This window comes from Podarcis muralis, chromosome 3 (assembly GCF_964188315.1).
Source record: "Podarcis muralis chromosome 3, rPodMur119.hap1.1, whole genome shotgun sequence".
NCBI lineage: Eukaryota > Metazoa > Chordata > Lepidosauria > Squamata > Lacertidae > Podarcis > Podarcis muralis.
In genome coordinates, this window is record NC_135657.1 from 86945043 (window position 1) to 86968801 (window position 23759).

The following is a 23759-nucleotide window of genomic DNA, read 5'->3' on the forward strand; positions in this document are numbered from 1 at the left end:
TTGCAGTCTTTCATGGGAGAAGGATGCCTTTGGATGAAAGAGGATAGTGCAGCTCAAAGAACAACACTTTCTGTGTTTCTATGATACACAGAAAGTAAAGCAGTAACTTCAGATCACACACATAACTTAAATAATTGGAAAATCTGAGGCTATGCCTGTAGGACTAGACTTACCACGTGCTATGCTGAGCCGTGTGGATGAAGGGATGGATGGGAAGGTGAAGAGGATTGTACTCCCATACACTGCCCACCAGCCCACCCTCCCAGCCAGTAGTTTGGCTGGTCACCATTGCCACCACAGCTTTGCTTCCCCTGCCCACCCATTGCTTCTGCTGCTGATCTCCCTCCAGGCCAGTTGGAGATTCCTGGCTGCTGACAAAGCCGTTGATGCACTAGGCACTCCCTCGTTTTGAGGTATTGTGGGTGAGGCCTGTGCTGCTGATAAAACACTTTTTCAAACAACACTTTAAACTATAATAGTCTAAAGTTTTCTATTATTTTTTTTAAAAAAGAAGTAATTTGCACCATCATGGCAAAATGGTGGCAACACAGGCTTTCTGTAGGTGACTTTTCTCACACTGAGAAAGGGCCCCTTCCTCTGGGTGAGGGAGAACATGCTTTGTCAGCAGTGGAAAGCAGCCAGGTGGGGAAGACAAAGATAAGTGGGCAGGTAGGCAGGAAGGAAGGGCAAAGCCGCTTCATTTGCCAAACTGAGGTGCCATATTGTCTTGAGCCAGCCCTGGCTATTTAAGAGGAAATCAGTTGCGCTTCAATGAGGGTGAGGATTGTGGACAGGAGGCGACACAATGGAATTTAAAATCCTCCCATGGGTTGACGTGGGCAACCAGCTAGGGTTACATCCACACCATGTATTTAAAGCACTGTTATACCACTTTAACAGTCGTGGAGGATCCTAGGAAGTGCAGTGTGTTAAGGGTGCTAAGCTCAAAGAGCAACACCTTTAACAAGCTACACTTCCCAGGATTCTCAGCAGTATGAGAGGGCTTTCAGTGTGTGGTATGGACAAAGTGGAAACTCTGCTGTCCAAAGGCGACTGAATCCACACCTTATTTGCTCACAACAGCCTTGGTTACATGGCAGGGCCTTGTTTCCCCTCAATAATTTTATTTTACTTCATTTTGGTTACTGCTTTTACTTAGACATCCTCTTGCCGCCAAAGCGTAAGAGTCTGAATCTTTTTTAATCATCCAACTGATCAAGCTTTAGTGATTTGACCTTGCTCTTAAGCAGCCCTCTGCTTTCTTGCTGTGCAGGAAAAAGGATAACTATAATGAAACACCAAACAGAGAGGCTGTTGCTTGATTTTCATGGGTCCTCACTGTGCTTCCTTTGATTAAGGTAGAACATTTCATGCGAGCTGGCTCAAGGAACATGAATTAGAGTTGTATTATAAAAGGAAAGAATAAAAATCACACCATTTGCCTTGTGCCAAGCGTTTTCAGTGAAGAGTGTTTGTATGTTTGCCCCTTAGCTTTAAGCTGGAGCATCACACACACTGTTCTCAGATATACATTCTAAACAACTGCATATTAAAGTTAAATTTTAAGTTAAGAAAAATGGCTTACAGAACAGATGGAAATGATGTACCACCCATCATCAAAAAGATGTCGGGGCAGCATACAGCATATTCATATTATATTATTCTATGTCTAGTGTGGGTTGCCAAGGCCACACAGATGGGTGGGTGAGAAAGAGGGAAATGGATGGAGTATGCATGAACATTCAATGGCCTGACTGCATCCCCATCACCCAGGAGACTGCAGCTGCAGAGATAAGAAAATATGACTTGTTCCATTGTTTGGAGAGGTCACTTCCTGGTTCACATGGAGAAGCCGTTGTCAACAGAGCACAGTGACGGAAGTGTGCAGCTGTTTTGAGGCTGCAGCGTGTGGTGAAATTTTGCACCCCTAACAATTTGGGACCCGGGGCAACTACCCCACACCCCGTCACGCTATGCCATTGTTCTGTGTGTCTCTTCATTTTCTATTTGCAGCCACTCTATTCCATTCCTCCTCCCAATGAAAGTCAACTTATTTATTTATTTATTTATTTATTTAGGAATATTCATACCCTGACTACTGACCAAAGTTCTTGAGGCAGCTTGCAATATGAAATAGGCAATACTGCAATACTCACTACAGAAGTTCCCCACTGCACCCGCCTTTGTTCTCAGATGTTCCAGCATATTCTATTCAGCAGCTGAGTCTCCTGACCTAGAACTGACTGTTGAAGTGGCTAGATGTTAGTCTCACAAAGGCCAGGACTTCTTCACTGGGTGGCTGCTGCTTCTTCTTCTGTGGGCTCATCCAAACTCCCGTTTGTCCCACAATTTCTTCTGTCTGTTCCATGATTTTTGGTCACGGATCTGAGAGGTATTCCCTTTTGCCCCACCGCTTTCCCCAGGAAAACTCATGGTTTCCTGTTGAATCGGAACAAACGTCAATCTGCAGAAAACCCGGTTGATTCAGTGGTAAACCATGGATTTCCCCAGAGAAAGTGGTAGGATGAAAGAAAAACCTATCAGACCCATGCAGAGAAACCACAGGGCAAACACAAATGTGCATAAGCCCTCACAGATGCTCCACAACTGAACTGCAGCCCATCCCCTAACAGAGACCCTTAATCCCCAATATGAAAATATACATTCTAATGGTATATTAATATTTCATTTAGACACATTTGCCAAGGAACAGCTACATAAGCATTTTATTTAGAAATATTTATTTAAAGAATGACTTTGAGTCGTTCCCCCTTGCAACTGTTAAGGAGCACTTCTCTTTTCACACAGTGATTTCATTGTAATTTCAATTGCACCCCAAAGACATGCCAGCTTACAGCCTGATCATCAAATAGTTTATGTTTATGGGGTTCAATATAAGATGAGCTGCTTGCCTCGTTTTCATTCCTCCTTGACTTGGCAGCACTCCAGTTTGTTTGCCTGAGAAGCGTTTATGCAATGCATGGCTCATCTACAAAACTTTCCCTCTTTCTATATTTACGCAGGCAAGACTTGGCAATGTGCGAGGCTGAAGTGACTATCCTGGGAGTAGCTACAAAAGCAAGCATGTCCAGCAACCATTGGTCGACTTTCATTTGGGATACAACAGGACCAATATTTGTTGGCGGTTTACCACATCCTTATGCAACAAAGCAGGTACAACATTATACATCTTGCTGTTTCAACACAGTCTCTGGGCTTCCTAGCTCAATTCGTCTAGGGGTGAGTTTCAGCACTTCACTGCGGTTCACCTAGAGTTCCCTGTGAAAAGGAAAATTAGACCGTTAAGCTACTCTGCAAATTGTAGTTCTGAGAGTGGGACTAGGGCAGTGGTTCCCAACCTTTCTTTGGCCATGCCCGACCTAAGCATCCTTAAAATCCTAATGCTCCCCTCCCCGCCCCATGACATATAATTATTATTATTCAAAAAGTGAACTCGTATTCACGTGGAAGAAGCCTAAAAGGACATTAATTGGTCTAAACAAGCTTCCAAATTGCCTCCCTTAAAAATCAAATTGCCCCCCTGTGGGGCACGTGCCCCACATTGGGAACCATGGGACTAGAGTCTCCTAACAATGCTTAGCACCCTTAACAAACTACATGTGGCAATCACACAGGGTCCCCGGACGTTTCACCGTCTATTGATCCCTGTGCCACCACTTTATTTCTCGCTGCCACCACCCAGGCCCTACCTGGTACAATACTGAATCCAGTCAAGGTTAAATTGAAACATAAACTTTTGTTTATTTATTGCAGTTTAACAAGTGTGTTGTTTCATAAAGAGTATCAGTCAATTACATTCATGGGGTGCCTATCCAGACCTATAACTTCCGCTACCTGCTCTCACTCACTAAACCACCTCTCAGATATTTACTTGTCTGCCTAGCCCCTAACTGTTCCTGACTCAGCTTATTTCACTACACTAACTCAACCTACCCACAGACTCTATCCCAAGTCACTCCCACTCCAACCAACCACCCAACTCCTCAACAAACTCTTAACGAACACCACCCTTTGCCCCTCCCATAGCTGGTTTTATAGTCCCTCTGACTCCACCCCCCTGGGTTCTGATAGGGTAACCTGTTTAACTATTTCACCTCCAGCACTCTCATATGGTAAGTCACTACAGCTCCCAGAATTCTTTGGGGGGGGGGAGTCAATGTGGTATCTTAGTGTTTTTACATGTATGGTGTGAATGTGGTCTAAATGAGAGCATTCTACACAGGCCTCACTTGTTAGGAATTCATTTCAGAAAAAAGGGAATTGTTTGCCCTTCTTATTACTGAATCATATCAGGGAAGATAATAGTTTTGATTTATATTAATTTTGATTTTTTTAAAAGCGCACCTGAACAGACCTACCTATTGAATATTATGGTTTTGGTTTTGCTAAAGTTGTATGTGAATGCCTCTCCATCTGTTCAGCAACTCATTTGCATTCCCCACCGCTCTGATGTAAGCCAAACATCTCATGCACAACTTGCTGGCTTTCGGGATGTATTCCCACTTCTCCCTCCCATCTCCACCAAGGCCCTCAAGGACAGAGCCACGTACAGGAAGCTGGCATGCCAGTCTGCTGAGGCAAAATGAAAGAGGCCACCTACATATAATTATTTATCCTCAAGGATGATCTGCGTATGTGCAGCCAAAGGTATACCTTCCTATCCTGCCAAAGGGGTTACTGATGTACTCTTAATGGGCTTAATTTGGCATAGTAGAGGCAGCTGCAGTACTGGCAAGCCAAACATTACATTAGATGCAACAGCAACTTGTTTCCAAAGCCTTCACCCAAGTCTAACTCACGTCATTTGTGTGCCCAGTGTCCCTGATTCAACTACAAATGCAAATCTGGAAGGAAACTTTTCAAATTGATGAGGCTCCTTTGACAGTAACAAAAAAAAATCCAAGCTCTTCGGTGTCAGCAGTCCAGTTCTGTGCAATGCGCTGCCATCCGAGATTCAGCAGGTGCCTTCCTTTTCAACTTTCAATCACCTGTTGAAAATTGTTCTATGCTGCCAAGATTTATGCTTGCAGTTAAGAAAATATCCTTCTGCAATAGTTAGTTGAGTTCTGATTTTATTTTATTTTTATTGTATGGTTTTATGTATGATTGTTAAAAACGGCTCTGATGTTTTAAATATATAAATAAATGGCTTAATTTGCTCAATGATCCCTTGCAGGACAGGAGCCAAATGAAGTTCATAAGATCCATAGTATAGCATGCCAAAACCAGGTCACATATAACCCTGTCAGTCCTTTGGGGAGATTTCTTCTGTACCACTTTCTAAATATGTTTGTTGCTTTTGGTGCCTCTAGATGTATATCGAAGCCCTGAGAGGGATATATTTGTTTTGGAAAATGAATCTTCATGGAATGCTGGGTTGGTGGCATGGACTGTTCTGAGTAAAGGGGCGAATTTGATATTGTTTGCACCAATTTAACTTTGCTGCTCCTTACACAGTACATCACACTGAACTGCATTGATGTGTGCCAGCAAATAAACACAGGGAATAATCTTTGACAAAACATATGTGTTAGCCAATTAAAACAACAAGACACCTCCTCAAGAAAACAAAAATCCTTAGCAATTTGATATTTTGTGACAGTAGAGTTCTTCATTAGTGCAATTACAATGCTGCATAGAACTATAACAGGTTAACAGTGCAGTCTTGGTAGCCAAAATCCTATTTCTGATGCCCTCACAGTATTCTCACCCTGTATCCAGTTTATAGAAAAAAACTGAATCCTACTCAAGCCATCCCACGTATGAAAATAAGAATTGTAAGAGTGAGAGGCTGGGTCTAGCCCTACCCCCATGTCTCTGTAAACTGTCTGCGCTACGAGTTGGCCCATGATGTCGAACCCTAACCATACAGAATTCTATTTTTCTAGAAAAAGAGGTGCCAAAACTCACTGTGAATGCCTTCCTTGTTATCTTAGAATGACAATGGCACCCACCTGAGAGGTGCCGGAAATGAGCTCCAGTGAGTTCTAGCTGGGAAAAACAAACACCCTGCTTCTGCATCTTGGGAGAGGGGCCTACATGGATAGAGCAGACTCTGCTCTACAGACTTGCACCCTCAAATGTGGAACTGTGGGAGGACAGGGCTGATGAAGACATGATGACTGGATACAGGCCATGAGTGCATCAGTCACACAAAGAAGACTGCCTAAATAGGCTTTTCTGCTTCTCAATATCTAGATTTGAAAAACATCTGAGAGATATCTTGCTGTCCAACATGGACAGAGCAAGTAACCCACATTAGCAGTGCTTCCTCAGCACTGTTCTTTCTGCAGTCACAATGGGTGTTGGTGTCGGCATAAATATTTTTCAATGGTTATGATTTATAGTTAGTGTTGAAAAGTAAAAGTGGTTTCATACAATTGCAGGAAAGTAGTGGTGAGCTGTAGGAATGCAGGACAAGGAATAGTAGCCGTGTGGAACATACTCAGGCCACATAGCTTGACAACTCTAAGTCCTAACCCTCCCCTGCTCAACTGAGAATACTCAGGCCACATAGCTTGACGACTCTAAGTCCTAACCCTCCCCTGCTCAACTGAGATTTTTCACTTCCACACCCCTCTTGGCTGTTAAAATGGCTGAAAGGTTTATCATGAGATGTTGAAATCATAGCACGTTGGATCTCCAGAAGATAGAGACAGCAATTGCATAGAATGCATGCAAGTCTAGCGTCCTGGTTTTATGAGCAATGCTCTCTAAAGCAAGCTTTTTTCCTTTTCACTTGAGTTTTATTGAGAGTTTGACATAGCAAATGCATTTGTTTATTGGAATGGAAAATAAATTAGCCACTGGAGTCATTACAATTCTAAAGAAATCTAATCATGCTGGCATCCAAGGAAACACAGAGGTGGACAACATTGTGGTCAAGGGCACCTACAAAGTCTCCTAAACTGCATTATTGTAGATGCACAATATTTGCTTTGCCTGCCACCCAGAGTATCTACAGCAATAACAAGGGCAAGAGGGCTATGGCTGCTCCTTGAGACAGAACCTCATTTGTTGTTGTTGTTGTTCCATTTGAGACATGTGAGTTTCATTTAATGCATGGGAATGTTACTTCTGTTCTGCAGAAGTGGCCTGCAGTTATGGTGGTCTCAAAAAAATTGACCACAAGTTATGATGCCAGAGATCTGGTTTGTTGTGTTTCTTTTTGTGGGGGAGACTTCATGTTATGTCATTGGGCATGCTATAGGCACGATCACTGCGCCCTCTCCAGGCTGGCAGAGCAATGTGCTTGCCACCTTTTCCACCTTAGGGTTGTGAATCCTCATTCTTGTTAAAGGTAGAGCATGGAGTTGAGATAGAAAGAAATATGCGCAAATGTGTCTAGCAACAAATAATATGGGGAGAGGCAACAGGGTGAGCGGTTCTAATCCTGTGGGAATGGAGCCATAGAGGATAGGAGACATGGGCTTCTGGTTAATACTGTATCAGAATGCCATATATTTGCTGCACCTTTCATTATTACACTAAGCTTCTCTGTTGGTAAAAAATGTAAATTCTCTGCAGCTTAGTTTCCTGGTCTGTAAAATGGGGAGAAGAAACACTACCCCCCACCCACCTCACAGTGATGTTGAAAATACCTGAAGATGTTTTAATATAGCTTGGTGATGAAATGAGTTGTGCAACAGCAATAATTTCTAGATTGACTAGAAGGCAAACACCCACGCTACCTTTAGCATCACATGTTTCTCATATCATCTTACCCCCTCACTTTCAACAGAAAATTACTACTGCAGCACCTGAGTTTTCTTTTCTTATGAAAGATTACGTGTTTGGTTTCATTACAAAGTTTAATTGTGCCGAGGAGTGGAAGGGTATGAAATAACGACAGTTAACATCTTCAGTGCTGTAATAATAAGAAGCCTAGACATATAAATTACTGCAGCAATTACAGCAGCACAAATAACGCTATTAATGCAATCAACTGTTAGTGTGAGTATTTGACAACAACCTTTAATCTTCCTTCAGGTGCAGCTATTTTACATTCTCTGCACCAGAATGAAACCTAATTAAACAATTAATGGTACTTTAGTTAGCTTGAAGGTGCTGCACTGGAATTTCAGAATTCAGAAATAAGACATTGCATGCTTTAAGCTGGTATTCAAAAGAACATTTCTCTTTGTGTCTGTTCATTTGCACCCACAGAATATTGAATGTGTGTTCATGTACATACATTTAAAGGGGGTGGAATCAAATAGTTTGAGGATGTGTTGCCAGGCAAAAGTAATAAAAATTGCTTAAGATACCAGAGGTAAGAAGAGCTGGTTGGATCAGGTCAAAGGCCCACTACAAAGGCCAACCACATGCCCATGAGAAGCCCACCATCAGAACCTGAGCACAACAGAAGTTGTGATTACTAGGAGGGGGAAGCCTTCCAGCTTCACAGTTCCTCTGAGCTAAGGGGCATTACAAGCTGTTTCCTGCATAACTTGAGCAGATCACAAAGATATCTTCCAAATTATTCACAGCCCAAGACCACATCTTGGAACCATCATCTAAAATGACCCACAAAGCCAGAGACCGCTGGTTCCATGCCAGATAATGCTTTTAAGTTGTGATAGTAGCAGTAAGGATGTCATGTGGCACACTTTACAGAGGACAGTCCTCTATTTGAAAAGCTGTCCAGTCCAAGTCTGGCTTAAAGTTGTAGAACCCAAAAACGGGTCTTGAAGTTACCATCTTTCTCCTGATTGCAAATGTTGCCACACACCCCAAACGATTGCCAACCTTCTGCCATATTTCAATCAGTTTCCTTTTCAGCCTTCCCCCAGCACCTGAAAAAATTGAGACAGGAGCCTTGTAGTTTTGCTGAGCAGCTCCAGATTCCCATTATGTGGAAATCAGTCCCACTGATTTCAGTGGATTTCAGTCAGTTGAAGTATCTGTGCTTAGGACATAGCCAGAACTGCAGCAATTTGCATGTACATTGAAGAGGTCCAGACTCATTTCAAAGAAATATGCTTACATCAAAGTAAACTAGACCAGTAAGATATCAGATGGCTTCTTAGAATGCTGAATTTAAGTAATGGAAGAGAAATCATTTGGAAGGATCTCTGGCAGTCATCAACTTCGCTGCACTTCAGAGAGCTTTTTAAAATGTAGGCAGAGTAGTCAATCGAAAATTATTCCATAACTTGTGTCTTTCATTTCTGGAAATCACTTTGGATTAAGCAATCAAAGTGAGAGTGGCTGGAAGAAATGAAGCTGGACAGAAATGGGCATAGCCCTGAACTCACTCAAATTCTCCTTCATTTAATTAATCAGTATGGATGTATGAATGTAGACATTTTTGTTTCTGTGTGTGGTTTTGTTTTGTCTTTTGTGACAATGAAGAGAGATTGAGGCTATTTCCAGCCATGTTATTGCTGGTTATTTTGGTGGCTTCCTCGGTTGGGTAGGAGGGAGGTTTTCAAACTCTGCTCCAGGGAACACTGGGGTACCTTGGGATCTTTTCAGGGATTCCTCAATAAGATCAATAATGGTGAGCAGCTTATCCTCTACTTCCTCTATTTCCTCCTACCAAAAGCTTGACCCACCTGAAGCCCTCCAAATGTTTTGGAGTGCAATTCCCAGCAGCCCCAGAGTTCCCCTGAACACAGTTTGAAAATCCCTGATCTGTATGTTGAGGAAGTAACCATGACACAATGACCAGAACATCCAGGATTGTGGATTGCTTGTGGCCCCTGGTGTGCCTTCCAGCTCTATAATTCTATGGTTCTAGGAGTCTGGAAGGTGCCAGGCTAGTTAAGGCTGCCCTGCAGTGTACAGTCATATGGGGGGGATTAGGGTGTTCTAGGTTGCCCTCTCAGGGTTAAGAGAGATGTAACATAAAAACACATTGCCCTGGGTTCTTCACCACCTCCATGATACGATGCCAATTTCACGATGTATATTGCAGAAACAATCACATGCTGGTTCGGTCCATAAGTCACCAACACTGTAGCAACTTGTTCTCAGTTGAACATGACTATATGCACAATTCTTCATAATGTTTCTGACCCACGTATGGTCACTTTCAGCTGGGAGCCAGAAATGTCACTACAGCTTTGTTTGTTTTTTAGTATGTAACTCATTGTGTAAAATTACTGTGGGAATTGGTTGGAAGGGGATTGTGGCTGGCTCTAGACAACCAGTGCTGCCCAGGGCCAACTTCTGCTGCTCATTTCTTCAGAGCTTGACAGTAGTGCGGGATACGCACTTCGAAGCTGAGGGCAATAGTTCAGTGGCAGAGCACACAAAAAGTTTCCAACTTCAATCTACCAGTCTCTTAGGTAAGAAGCTTTCATTACCTGAAACCCTAGTTAGCTGCTGTCAGTCACCAGAGATCATGCAGAATTAGACCATTTAAAAATCAAATGGTCAAATGACTTTAAAGTAAATGTTCGTGCTATTTATGGACACAAAGAATTTTTTTTAAGTGTTTAAATGTCATTTGTTTATAATGGTCACAATGAGGAATGCAGTTCTTTCTATTTTCCCAACAACTGCCCTTTTAATCCGCCCTGGGTAGCTGCTTTACATTGGAGGTTGTGCCCTAAACAGAACTCCCAGGGGACAGTCCATAGGGCATTGAAGATGACCACTGCAGAACATCAGTGGACAAACCAGAATTACCTGCTGCAGCAGAGATTCATTTTGGATTTTTATTTCACAATCAATACAGGCACAGGAAATTAATAGTGATTCAACCTACCTTCTCCCCCACCCAACCCCCACAACCGCCGCGGCCCCCACCAGCCAATTTTGGTATCCATGCTGGCGCAAACACAAACTCTTTCAGGTGATACTTGTTAGCTGTATTCCTACAGTTTGCTGTGTGGGAGATGACTTTGTTTGATGCAAGCAGCTGCGGGACAAGCACATAATGAATGCAATAAATGTTGTAATGAATCAAAATATTTCCAGGTTTCTTCCTTCCTAAAGAGCTGGCGAAAGGTACTGCAGTAAAATGGCACACAACTGTTAGTTAATTGGACATCTAAGAAAGAGGTGATTATTCATGGGATGGGGGAATGAACAAATCCCATCAAGATCAGTGATTCAGTGTTAGAAAAAGAGAAACTAACGTATGTCAATCTTTTTTTTTTTAAGCAATGAAATCCTATACATACCTGCTCAGAAACCCTATGCACAGTGGGGCTTACTCTAAAGTAGGTAGGTTTAGGATTGAAGCCTATGAGTAGAATAGCCTACAGAAGGGACGTGAAACCTGTGGCCCTCCAGATGTTTGTGGATTCTGTCCAGCTTAGCCAATGGTTAGGGATAATGGGAGCTGTAGTACAACATCTGGAAGGCCACAGGTTCCCCAACAATGGCCTACAGAATTAGTTGGTTAATGGAACAATCTTATATTGGGCCTTGAAAGGACTGAAGCGGCAATGAGATTGCTGTACACAAAAACCTGCCAGCTTGTGCCAGCTTGTGCCAGCCAGGATGGAAAGTGTGGGAATCTGGTCTCATTCTCTCTCTCTCTCTCTCTCTCTCTCTCTCTCTCTTTCTTTCTTTCTTTCTTTCTTTCTTTCTTTCCTTTGCCAACTCCAAGCTGGCATACCAGAGCCTTCCCCTCCTCCCCAAAACAGCCATCTCTTTGGATCCAAGGGACTTTGGCTCAAAAGTTACAGTGTCCTGCTGCCACCTTTCCTCCGAAACACCCTGTTTGGGGCATTTCTGTATTGAAGAGCAGGTGGTAGCTTACCACCTGCCTGGGCATAGCTCCAGTCCTCAGGTGCAACAGAACCACCCCCACCAGTAATGCTTCTCCCTGCCAGCAGAGACCAATGGGAAGGAATCTTACTCATACTGTACTCCCAGCCATTGACTTGTCATGGATGGTGGTAGTAGGATTGTGCTTATATATAAACAAGTATATATAAACAGATGGTGGCAAATGCCAAATTTGTTGCATTTGCTGCAAAGCAGGATAAGGATCAGCTGCAGAAAATCTCTGATTCTATGGTAAAATGATCTCTGGATTTGGAAAAACAAGTGTCCAGCACCCTGCATGGAAAATCCTGGCCAAGAGCTGTCAGAATGAAGAAGAACTTTTACCTAAATGAAACTGGTGCTTGAAACCCAGAATGGAGTCACTGGCTGCAATCTAGAGTTTCCCCAGTGTGAGCTGTGCCTGTCACCTGCTTCTGGTTGACAGGAATCCCAGCACTGGGCACAATCTGTCAGTGACTTCATTTAACTTGTGTAGAGACATCTAGCGAGTGTTTCTGGAAACAATTCTTAACAGGTTTAAATAAGGAAGAAGTCAAGCTGCTGCTGCTTTCAAACCCCAGGCTTGAGGCAAAAAAACCTGCCGAGTCCCCCTGCTGACCAGAAATCATTCTGATTGCCACTGTCCAAACGTAATCTTTGCGGTAAGGGTTTCATTGCAGTATTTTACGCAACAGGGTTTTAATTGCTTCATACTTTACAAATGCAGGGGCAATTGGGTGTTTGGGCTAGGTACCTGAAGCGATCTGTAACTCTTCTTTTCTAAAGTAATATGGAGCTGAGAATCATTTCTAAAGGGGAGCACTATAGCCATTATTTTTTACATGACAGCCATTTTTTTGAAAAAAATGCAGAATTTATAAAGGAGTACAAGGGAAACAATACTTTCATTAGGCATTCATATAAGGAGAAGAGGCAGTGTGCTGTGCTGTAGTAGAAAGAGTGCTGGATTTTTACCTGGAGGATCTGAGTTCAAAGCAAAGAGAGTGATTTTTGAGTATATATTGCCAGCCCCAACTATCCCTTTTAAATTTTTTTCAGTCTTCAGTAAGCCACATTTCCACATCACTTTTCATGTGCATTTCTTCCTCCCTCTACACATATCTTTGCAAAGAAATTTCCCTGATATAATGCATTTTTGTATGTGATGTTCACTAATATGTGTGTTTTAATCTGCACTTCCTTCTAATCTATGTATTTTATTTCTTGGGGTCAGAGAACCGCATCACTAACTTGAGAGAAGGGTACATTTCAAAGATTGGTGTCTTTTGGTTTACGCATTGTTTTGGGAAGGGTGGATTGTACAGATTCACAGCAAAACCAATCCCCATGCAGGGTTAGCCAATCTTGCCCTTCAGATGGTGAGAAGTACAGCTCCCATGATCATTGATCATTAGCTTATGCTGATGGGAGTTGCAGTCTACAACAGGAGGGCAACACATTGGCTACCCTTTGACTGAAAAAGAATTCCATTAAAACCTTTTTATCCAGGTCCATTACCCACTGGAATTTAATCTATTAACAGCAACAACCTTTATCTTTGGGGGGAAACTGGAGGAACGCAAAGACTCTTGCCTGTAAAGACTGGATAAAGAAGGTTTGGTCTTAAAGAAATAAGTAAACAAGGAGGATTATGGGATGGCAGACAGAGTAACAAGGGTAGTATATTTTCTAATCAATTACGGTAAAATAAATCGTTGCATTCATATATTTTATTACATCACAGTTAATGATTTAATACTTGATTTTGTGTGTGATTCTGGAAGTGAAAAGTGTAAATGTTATATAAGGTAAAGGTACCCCTGCCCGTACGGGCCAGTCTTGACAGACTCTAGGGTTGTGCGCCCATCTCACTCAAGAGGCCGGGGGCCAGCGCTGTCCGGAGACACTTCCGGGTCACGTGGCCAGCGTGACAAAGCTGCATCTGGCGAGCCAACGCAGCACACGGAACGCTGTTTACCTTCCCGCTAGAAAGCGGTCCCTATTTATCTACTTGCACCCAGGAGTGCTTTCCAACTGCTAGGTTGGCAGGCGCTGGGACTGAACAACGGGAGTGCACCCCGCCGCGGGGATTCGAACCACCGACCTTTCGATCGGCAAGCCCTAGGCGCTGAGGCTTTTACCCACAGCGCCACCCGCGTCCCCTAAATGTTATATAGATGCATATTATTGAGTTGTTTTAGTTGGGTTCTTTGATCCAGTTGAGGTTTCCATCGATAGAGTGGGGAAGGAAGCAATTTTTGCCAACGGTCCCTGCAACCTTCTGGTGTGAGTATCTGCCTCTGATACTAGCATAGTATCATGTGTTTGTCATAATGGGCAGAGTTAGTGATTACAGTAAAGTCATACCTTGGATCCCAAATGCTCTGGAACTCAGATGTTTTGGCTCCCGAACACCGCAAACCCGGAAGTGATTGTTCCGGTTTACGAATATTCTTTTGGAACCCGAACATCTGACAGGGCTTCCACGGCTTCTGATTGGTTGCAAGAGCTTCCTGCAGCCAATCAGAAGCCACAATTTGGTTTTCAAACAATTTGGTTTTCAAACAGAGGCAGATACTCACACCAGAAGGTTTCAGGGACCGTTGGCAAAAATTGCTTCCTTCCCCACTCTATCGATGGAAACCTCAAACGTCAAAGTCAAACGGATCTCTGGAATGGATTCTGTATGACTGTATTATTCCCAGGAACAAATGTAAAAGGTTGTCCATTAGTTGTTGGGTTTCCCCATATCTCGGACCCTCTTCCCAGTTCCCAGTCTTTCATTGTGTGAGTTTTTCCTCTCAGCCAAACTGACAACTTACCCACCCTCACAAAAGCTAAAAACGTATTGTGTCCTCAAACACCTGAACATTCCCTGTCTCTCCTCCACGTCAGCCAGGATGTGGCAGTTTATTAGACTATAGGTAGGAAAGGTTCATAAGCTACTGCAAATACATGTTGCAAAGATTTTCTAGTTTTGGTTCATGCAATAATAATAATCATAATCATAATTCTACCATACCCTTCTGACTAGGTTGCCCTAGAGACTCTGAGTGGCTGTACTAATAACAATGTACTTAAATTTTGGAAAAAAGAAGTACCTGGCTCCCAACCAGGATTTGGAAAGAGAGAAAACCTGAGGGAAGCCCAGAGTTAGCCCAAAAACATTAGCACAATTTCCAAAGGAAAAGACATTACATGTGATCCGTTGTGAGGCCTACAAGACATCTGCCCAAGGAATGAGAAAAAGCAGGATGTAGGAACATCAGCAAGACTTAAAGTAGGCTGGTCAACAGAAACCACATACTGAGTGAGTAGTGGGTTAAGGAGGAAGAGACCTAAAAACATATTTGAAAGAGGACAACCATTAATGTGTTAGTATCTTTAAGGAATTGTAGTGACATGCTGATTAGCATTGTTCTCTAAAGACTGCTCCAGATACTTTTTTTGTTTGAGAATGTACCTTTTCAGCATCTCTGTACTGTAGATTAAATTAAATTGGAATAATTGACACCTTCTTATGTAGTTGAAGCCATCACTTAACACAGGCACCTTCTCAAAATTGTATCACAAGACACTTGGTTACACTTTCACATGCTTTATCTACTCTAATTATGTGAATAAGGCTGTGATAAATGTGCACAAATCGGCTTTACATGATCTTGAGCATTGCCCTAAAGTGCAGTTTTAAAAGGGAGGATTTATTCCACACTTCCAAAGCCTTTAGCATGAATGTTCTCACAGCATGACATTAATAAGTCAGTCGTTCACATACACAGCCTTGGGAACTTTTCAGATATGTTGCTGTGTGTGAAATACCAAGTTGTGACTGTATCAAGGTGTGTACACACTTCATTTGTGCTGTCTGGTAAGAGCTGCACATCATTATTTGCTTTGGATGTAGACTGCCATTGGTTATTCATGCCTTGGCCCATGATTAGAATACTGCAGTGTGCTTCAGACAGTCTTGATGACTGGAGACAGGAAAAGATGTCCCTCACAAGTATCAGGCTTGCAGCAAGAGAGAAGTGTTCATAGATTAATCACTACCCTCTTGAAACATATGCACCCAATCCTATGCATGCATGCCTGCTCAAAAGTGAGATCCATTTAATAAGGGATCCATTTTCCTTTTTATTTCTGGTGAAAAAAGATGCTGAGTGCATTTTTTTGTCTTAGTGCCAGCAATATATACTTGAGTAACATGCTCAAGCATGCTTTTCCTTGCACCACCACCAGATAAGATGGTTTTCTAAATCAAGGAAGAAACAAAGCTAGAGTGCTTTGCTTTGCTTTGCTTTGCTTTGCTTTGCTTTGCTTTGCTTTGCTTTGCTTTGCTTTCTTTTAAACATAAGACAAAAATCTTAAGATGTGGCTCTTAGGAACCGGCTGTTGAGAAGTTAGAATATGGTGCAAGGGTGCTGATAGTGGCCCCTGCCATTTTATGCACTCCAAAGTTAGAGCAGAGTCAGTACTGTGAATATGGGGGGGGGGATTACATTGTCTTTTATATTTGGCTGGGTTAAAAGAAGTTGTGCTACTGGTATGGATACGAGTTAAGAGAGGGTTTCCTGTCACCTCGAAGGCAATGTATTCTGGTGGCATTCATTCATACGTCATGTGCCAGCTGACAAAACTTTAAACAAAACTTTAAATAACTTGAGAATGAAAACATAGTGACAATGACTAATCATATGTATTGTATGTGTATGCATTTTGGAATGAAATGTGACTCATCTGGCCACCTTTTTATGGGTGAGAGAGAGAGCATCTTGGATGGTAAATTATTAACACTGATTCTGAAAGCTTTCAATGGAATAAGTACTTCTGCATGTCCATGTACACCACTAACAACCTTCCATAAAAGCACTGGTGAAGCCCTTAGCTCAGTTGGTTAGAGTGTGGTGCTAATAACACCAAGGTTGCAGGTTCAATTCCCACACGGGACAGCTGCATATTCCTGCATTGCAAGGGGATGGGTTAGATGATCCTCATTGTCCCTTCCAGTTCTACAATTCTATGTTTCTGTGGGCTGTATAACACTCCTATGGCGCTTCCGTAGCTATCTTTCCCCCAGGAGGTCAAAAAGCATCCACTCTATTCCCCCCCTCCCTCATATTAGCTGGCCTTATTCATAAACATCTTCTGAAATACGTGTTTGTTCTGCAGTTCATTTAGCCTAGCGCTCACCATGTGGGTGGGTGTTGTTTGACAGGGATGCTTGTGAGACAGTGGTGCTCAGGGCAAGAAGGCAAGGCTCATAATTATTTTATTTTTATCTGAGAGGAAGAACATTATGTCTGAAATAGACTGATCACAAATCCAGAGAAAGTGACCAGGGACTCAGTTGGCAGATTTCTGTCTTCTGGCAGTCATGATATAACATAAAATATTCACTAAAAATACAATTTTCAAGAGAATGCAGATTACTTTTCCTCCCCCTCCCCCCTTTTTTATATTCCCAAACTGCATTGTTAATTTGCACGTCAGTGTGCAATATAGATTTCAGGTTGCTATGGTGATGGTTTTGCCCACACTAACTTGACATTAGCAATGCTGAAAAGAGCTCCGATGAAGACAGCAGCTGATATAAAGGCTGTAATGATGCAGCTTTTGACCTTTGACTGTTTTATCAGCAGCTATTGTTTTCCTTCTTAGGCTAACAAAAACAAGGATTTGATTTTAAATATTAGCACTTGTGTGATGTCGAAACAAGGACGGTCAAAAAAATTCATAAAGCCACACAGAAGGTTAAGGCAGAACTTCTTGAAGAAACCCAGTTATATCACAGGGAGTGATAAATCATTTGGCAGCTTTATTTGCGTCAGGAATCAATGAATAATTTCTCGCAAGGTCCGTGTCAACATTACACCTCTGATCGGATTACAATATAAGGTGAAGCCTGTCTCTCTGTGTTAAAATTTAAGAATAATTTTTGACCCTGGTCCAGAGACTGTCACTCACATTGGTAGGTTGCATAGATGCTGTTATGCACAAATATCTCTACCAAAAAGACAGTGCCTGTGCTTTGCTGGTGCTGATCACCTTCCAGGGATAGTGGTGTTCCTATAAGCTGATATCACCAACCATCCTGGGATCAGTTTACTAAAGGGATTGCCTTACCCATTCCTTGTCTGCTCATTCACTTCAATCCGCAGAACATGCCACACATTTTTTCTTCTACGTTTGTGAAGAGTGTGGCAGCACCTGCACTCTACATCTCCCTGCCTGTGGACAGTAAGCAGGCACCTTCACTATTTTGTTTTATTTCATTTATTTTCTGTTTCAGTACGCCGATCCAGACATAGGATTTGTTTAAAATATTATTGGTTTTAATTATGGTTTGATGCACATTTGCTTTTGACTGGTCTGCATATTTTAGTCATGTTTTATGCATAATTGGACTGCTTGGAGATCTTTTATTGAGCTATAGTTTATAAATTTACTAAAGGGGGGGGGTCTGGTGGATTGTGTGTGGTTCAGGAATATTTTGAGTGCTGAGTGGTGTTCCTACCAGCCCCACATCTCCATCAGAATATTCACTTGCAAACCTAGATCATACTAAGAAGGGAAAACTATGCATGGAGCACCATTTTTATTACATAAGTGGCCCTTGCTTATATTGGGACCAGTTATTCTACTTCTCAAAAGATTGAAGTCTGGGAACGTTGCGGAATACTGACACTATATGGTTGTTAACATTGTTAAATAAACCATACAGAAGTCTCAGGTCGAAACGGGTTCATGATTGCCAACAGACCAACTCTCTGTGTTTGTGAGGAGAAGACAAAAGAAACAGAACTGGTTATGATGGTCCCTAATAATCTTGATTCTGCATTTGTACAGAGAAAACATGTTCAACACTGATTTGTCATATTAGAAACCATCTTTCCTTGGGTCATTAACATGATTGTAGGTAAATAAATAGCTGTATAATCTGACTCCAGTTCAGGTTATATCATGAATCAGGCCAAACTCCACACCGCAGGGAAGTGTGTGGTTTCAGAAATGAGTCTGCCTTGCATTCCAACACTGAGAGATGCCCAACTCTTGATTTTTCCACTTTCTTTTTTAGGTGACTGAACCCACCTACAATTTTACCGGCTGTATAGAAGTTACAGAAATCAATAACTTGGGACCCTTCACCTTTGCTAATGCTGTGAACAAAAACAATATTGACAGTTGCAGGTAAATCACATTCTGTATCTTTTCCAATCGAGAGCAACTGATTCTCTAAGACTGTTGTAGCTTGAGATACAGTTTCTCATTTTCAGACTGGTCTAAAATACATGTGGGGGGGGGGAGTATGAGTGCATTTCTCTTGATATACCTTTTCTCCTCTTCTATATGTGGGAGCAAAGGGTGGTGGTGGGGTGCAGAATAGTCCAATTAAGCCTGACAGCTTACATATTCTGGGGTTAGTGAACAACAGAATGCAAGATAAAAATCAAGGTGGGGGGAAGAGGTATACATAATGGGTTTCTCCTCACTGTATTAGAATTTCCATCAATGTGTGTGAAAGGCAGGAAAACTGGTGTTGTATGTAAACGAGGCAACCAAACATTAAAAAATAATATTGGGGGGCAGAGAGTATTTTTGTTGCTAGCTATTTAGTAGGGTATTCATTTGGAAGGGGAGCAGTAAAGAAGATCCTTTCATGAAAGCTTCCTTCTAACACAGCTTTGTGGATGAAAATTAGCTGGACCATGTTTGCTATCCAAACCTATTTATTATCTCTCATGCAAAAGGTAAACTTGTAACACCCAGTGTGTAATTCATGATGTCATATCGCTTCACTTGTTTCCTTCAAATTATTCAGCCAAGCCCATTTTGCAACTCATTCTCTTTTGTAATTTTGATGCTGTTTTTTAAGATTTCATAACTTGTTTTTGAGAATTTCATTGTGTGTTTTTGTTTACATAATTTTTACTACAGACCTATGATAAATGTGTGTCAGGAAAGGAGATTGCTTGCATAATTAGGGCTTAATGTAGCAGGATTTGTCATTACAAAAGAAGTTTTTTGAAATGATTATTTCAAAAATAATATGGTCCAGGCCATCGCAATCCCACAAACACTCGTGGACTTTCACTCAGTTTGCACTCACTTCAATGGGGGCATGAAATACCGGATTACGTGGTATTTTGTAAGCAATTATGAAAATAAAAAAGCAAACTTTGCTCACTCCTTAAGTGTGGCTCTTCACAAGCAATAGCACAGGCCTTGGAGTTTTTATTATGAAATTGCAATCCCAATACCAGTAGATTGTACATTGGCACCTGGCTCACCCACAATCCCATTGCAGGACAGCCCAGTGATGGGGCAGGGCAGGGTGGTTGCGAAGGTGAGGAATGAACCAGGTTAGCAGTGGTAGTATATGCAGATGCATGTGTGGTTACACACACCATCATTCCAGTGTTTTCCCCACCCTTGCCAGCCCACCTAACCTGCTGCTGTTGCTGTTACCTGCTCAGTCTGAAAGGGATAAAACCTGCAACGGGCTTCCAATACTCTGCCAGAAGTGGACTGCCACTCTGAAAATAAATTAGTGGGTCTACACAGACATTGAGCAAGCTTTGGTATCTGAATTTGATAAAGCTGGGCAGCATCAAAGATCTAAAGTAACAACGTCAACATGTCTATAATAAGATGAAACACATGAAAGGCATTCAAAGTCTGACATGCTTTCAAAATGTTCATAGTTCATTTGAACATTGTCAAGTATGATATGTGAACTGGTTGCAATTCTCACCCAGTCCACTTGTCACATATCTTAGGCCTGAACAACTTCTGTACTACCAAAGCTAAGCGTTGCTCACCAGCCATGCATCTGTGGCCTGATGGAGGTTTGGACATTCTCCTGGTTTCTGCAGTTCTGGAAATGTACATACGGGCCTTTACTTCTTGTAAAGTTTGGTGTCTAACAGTAAACAAAAATAAATAGAACATAATGTAGAAGTAAAGGTAAAGGTAAAGGTAAAGGTACCCCTGCCCATACAGGCCAGTCATGACCGACTCTGGGGTTGCCGTGCTCATCTCGCTTAAGAGGTCGGGAGCCAGCGCTGTCCGCAGACACTTCCGGGTCACGTGGCCAGCGTGATGAGGCTGCTCTGGCGAGCCAGTACCAGCGCAGTACACGGAAACGCTGTTTACCTTCCCGCTATAAAGCGGTACCTATTTATCTACTTGCACTTAGGGGTGCTTTCGAACTGCTAGGTGGGCAGGAGCTGGGACCAAACGACAGAAGCTCACCCCGCCATGGAGATTCGAACCGCTGACCATACGATCGGCAAGTCCTAGGCACTGAGGTTTTACCCACAGCGCCACCCGCGTCCCAATGTAGAAGTAACACTCGCTAAATTTCTCTCCCAGTACAATGCCATGCAATTGTCAAGTAACTTTTATGTGCTTATGACATGAAGGCAAAATTTAATGTTGTTATCTTTGCAGTCATTTTATTATTCATAATATGTGTGTGTGTGTGTGGTATGGATACATTGTGTTCTCTGAACCTTGTCTTACAACGCGGTCTTCTTCTTGTATTGCATTGCGATACATTTTCTATCATATGGTCATTATTTTATTTTTAAGAAAGACATTTCATCAAGTACTGTCATATTGCCTCGAATGTACTAGGTGGCAACCCCCCCCCCCCAAAGCTCAACTCTGTTGAGACCTTGGATAGTTTAATGGAAATTCTAAAACTGTTTCAGAAGTGTCAGCAATTTATTTATTTAAAGAAAAAGAAAAATACCAAGAGGAATGTTGCTCAGCATTCAGCAGGCGAGGCCTTTTATACTCCTCAATTCTAATATCCTCTCCTTTTATGGTGCCAACTTTATCACCAGTGAAATTGGGTCTGCCTGATTCAACATTAACTGTCTTTTGTGGGTTTAAACCTATGCAAGCAAGCATCTTGTATTATGGTGTTAATTCTTGGTTGAGATGGAATGGAAGCTGGATGTGGTTGTTGGCTTTTGCAGTCGTGTATGACTTTTAGCCTGCAATAGATAGATAAACAAAAAATTAAAATGACATTTTCAGATTTAATGGAATAGAGACATGTAATTTACATTCTGGAAGCCTCTGGAAGTCTATAATAGTTAGTTTGTTCTTACCAAAAAAAAAAAGAAGTGTGGTTCTGTTTTTGTAGTAGTGTTTCTGTGTGTTTTTTTAACTACTGTATTAGCATTAAATAATTTAACTAGTGAAGATTTTCTCAACACTTTGTGTGGCATTCAACTAAGCTGTACTCAAAAGTTGACCTACTGAAATGGGCCCAACTAAATCATATTTGTGCTTGGGAGCTGATTCAAATGCCCAGGGTGGCTATAGAGTAGTTTTTCATGTGACTAGCACCACTTCAGTATGGACATGAGGGGTTGCTCATAAGAATCTTTCCACATCCTCACATAGCAAGGAGAAGACTTCCCCATGTATGGATAGATAGATGGACATTTGGGGCTACTTTCAAACAACTGCTCCCTAATGGGCATTCTGGCGGGGTACAATCACTTGAATAACCGTTTCACACATCTGCTTAAACATTGCCTACAGATGACTAGGTATGTAAACTCTTTTTTTAATAGAAGATTTTAAAGAAATAGAGAATAATAAAATGAATAAACAACAACACCGTCCCCATAAGCATGCAAAGGGATGAATACATTATTGTAATACAGCATCCCATTGAATTTTACCCTGGCAGGGAAGTTGGCAAGAAGATGTCCCTCCAAAAAGACAAATTGTGATTGGGGTGAGTATCTTTCCACTCCTCCCTCAGTGGCACAGCAGATAAATGGATGCCACATTTTGATAAATTTATCTGTCGGGAGTTACCCCATAGGCTTTTTGCATTCTTGGGCAGGTTTATCATCAAAGCACCAATAGCCAAAGCCTAGTGTACCTTTAAACAAAAAACAAAAGAAAACAGAGGAGTTGTCCACCCACTTCCAGTTTTGTTCCACTTCTCATCTGGCCACTACCAAGCAATTTAGTCATCTTTTCCATCCATTTTCGTAGGAGTCATGTGTAACTAACTTGGCTCAGTGTCAACTCTTATTTTGAGAGCTGCCCAGGATGATGGCACATCCATAGGACTCCCCAGGAAGATATGAAAACAAAGAATATTTCATGTACAGTTTCTAACAAACACTTGGGTTTTTGCAGCTGACAAATTCTTAAATCCTGCCAAACAATTCAGATGTTGTGGCCAAGGTAGGCCCACAGAGAGGTCAGTCCCTCCACACTGACAGCCTAGGCATCTGTCCACGATGGAGATACTCAAGTTCCTCTTTGCTGCTTTGTACACTACAAAAGAAGCATTCATTCTCTTGTGCCTCTACTCTGTTGCTGCTGCTTGTAACATGTGAATCGAGAGAACTGAAGCTTTACTTCATTTGTTCTTTCTTTTTTTACTTGTGATCAATGGCCTATATAGAACAAAAGCTTTCTACAGCGGTATTTCAGAATGCAATACCAAATCTGTGTTAGCTCGTAGAAGCATTTTAGTATGTGGGGAGGGAATAGTGTGCAATGGTTGTTTTTTTTATTCTTAAAAAAATGAGTTCTTTTTAAAAACATTCCACACTATTCCTACAAAACTTTGTGCAAACTTATCCCACAATCACACCGACCTTATCTTCTGCCTGTGATTCCTCTAACAAGTTTCCCCAACACTGTGATGAGCTCCAGCTATCTAATCATTCTTTTAATGTGAATGAAAGCGAGTCCACATTCACGAACACCCCCTTTTTAAGGCACAGGTTTGTGAGTATATTTTAAACTTATGAATATTTAAGCAGTTTGGAATTTACTCAAAGATGTTCTGCCATTTCTATAACTAGATCTGTTTGGATTTCAAAATACCAAAAGGAAAGCTAAGGCGTGTGCAGAATTTAGTGAGCTTTTGAAAACAAACTCGATATGGGAGTTCATTAACCTTTTGAAGACTGTTTGCTTTCCTTCTTTAAAACAGTTCTGCTCAAGAGACAGCACATGCTATAACTAAATTT

General features: G+C 41.8%; 1 protein-coding gene across 1 annotated transcript in view; it reads left to right on the top strand.

Moving 5' to 3' along the window:
* The window catches only part of LOC114593851 (protein eyes shut homolog), a 466323-nt gene that overhangs the window by 253300 nt on the left and 189264 nt on the right, over positions 1-23759 (top strand). Inside the window, exons 21-22 of the mRNA XM_028722673.2 lie at positions 3024-3174; positions 18821-18933. Coding sequence (XP_028578506.2) covers positions 3024-3174; positions 18821-18933 — 264 coding nt within the window. The remainder of the gene's footprint in view (positions 1-3023; positions 3175-18820; positions 18934-23759) is intronic.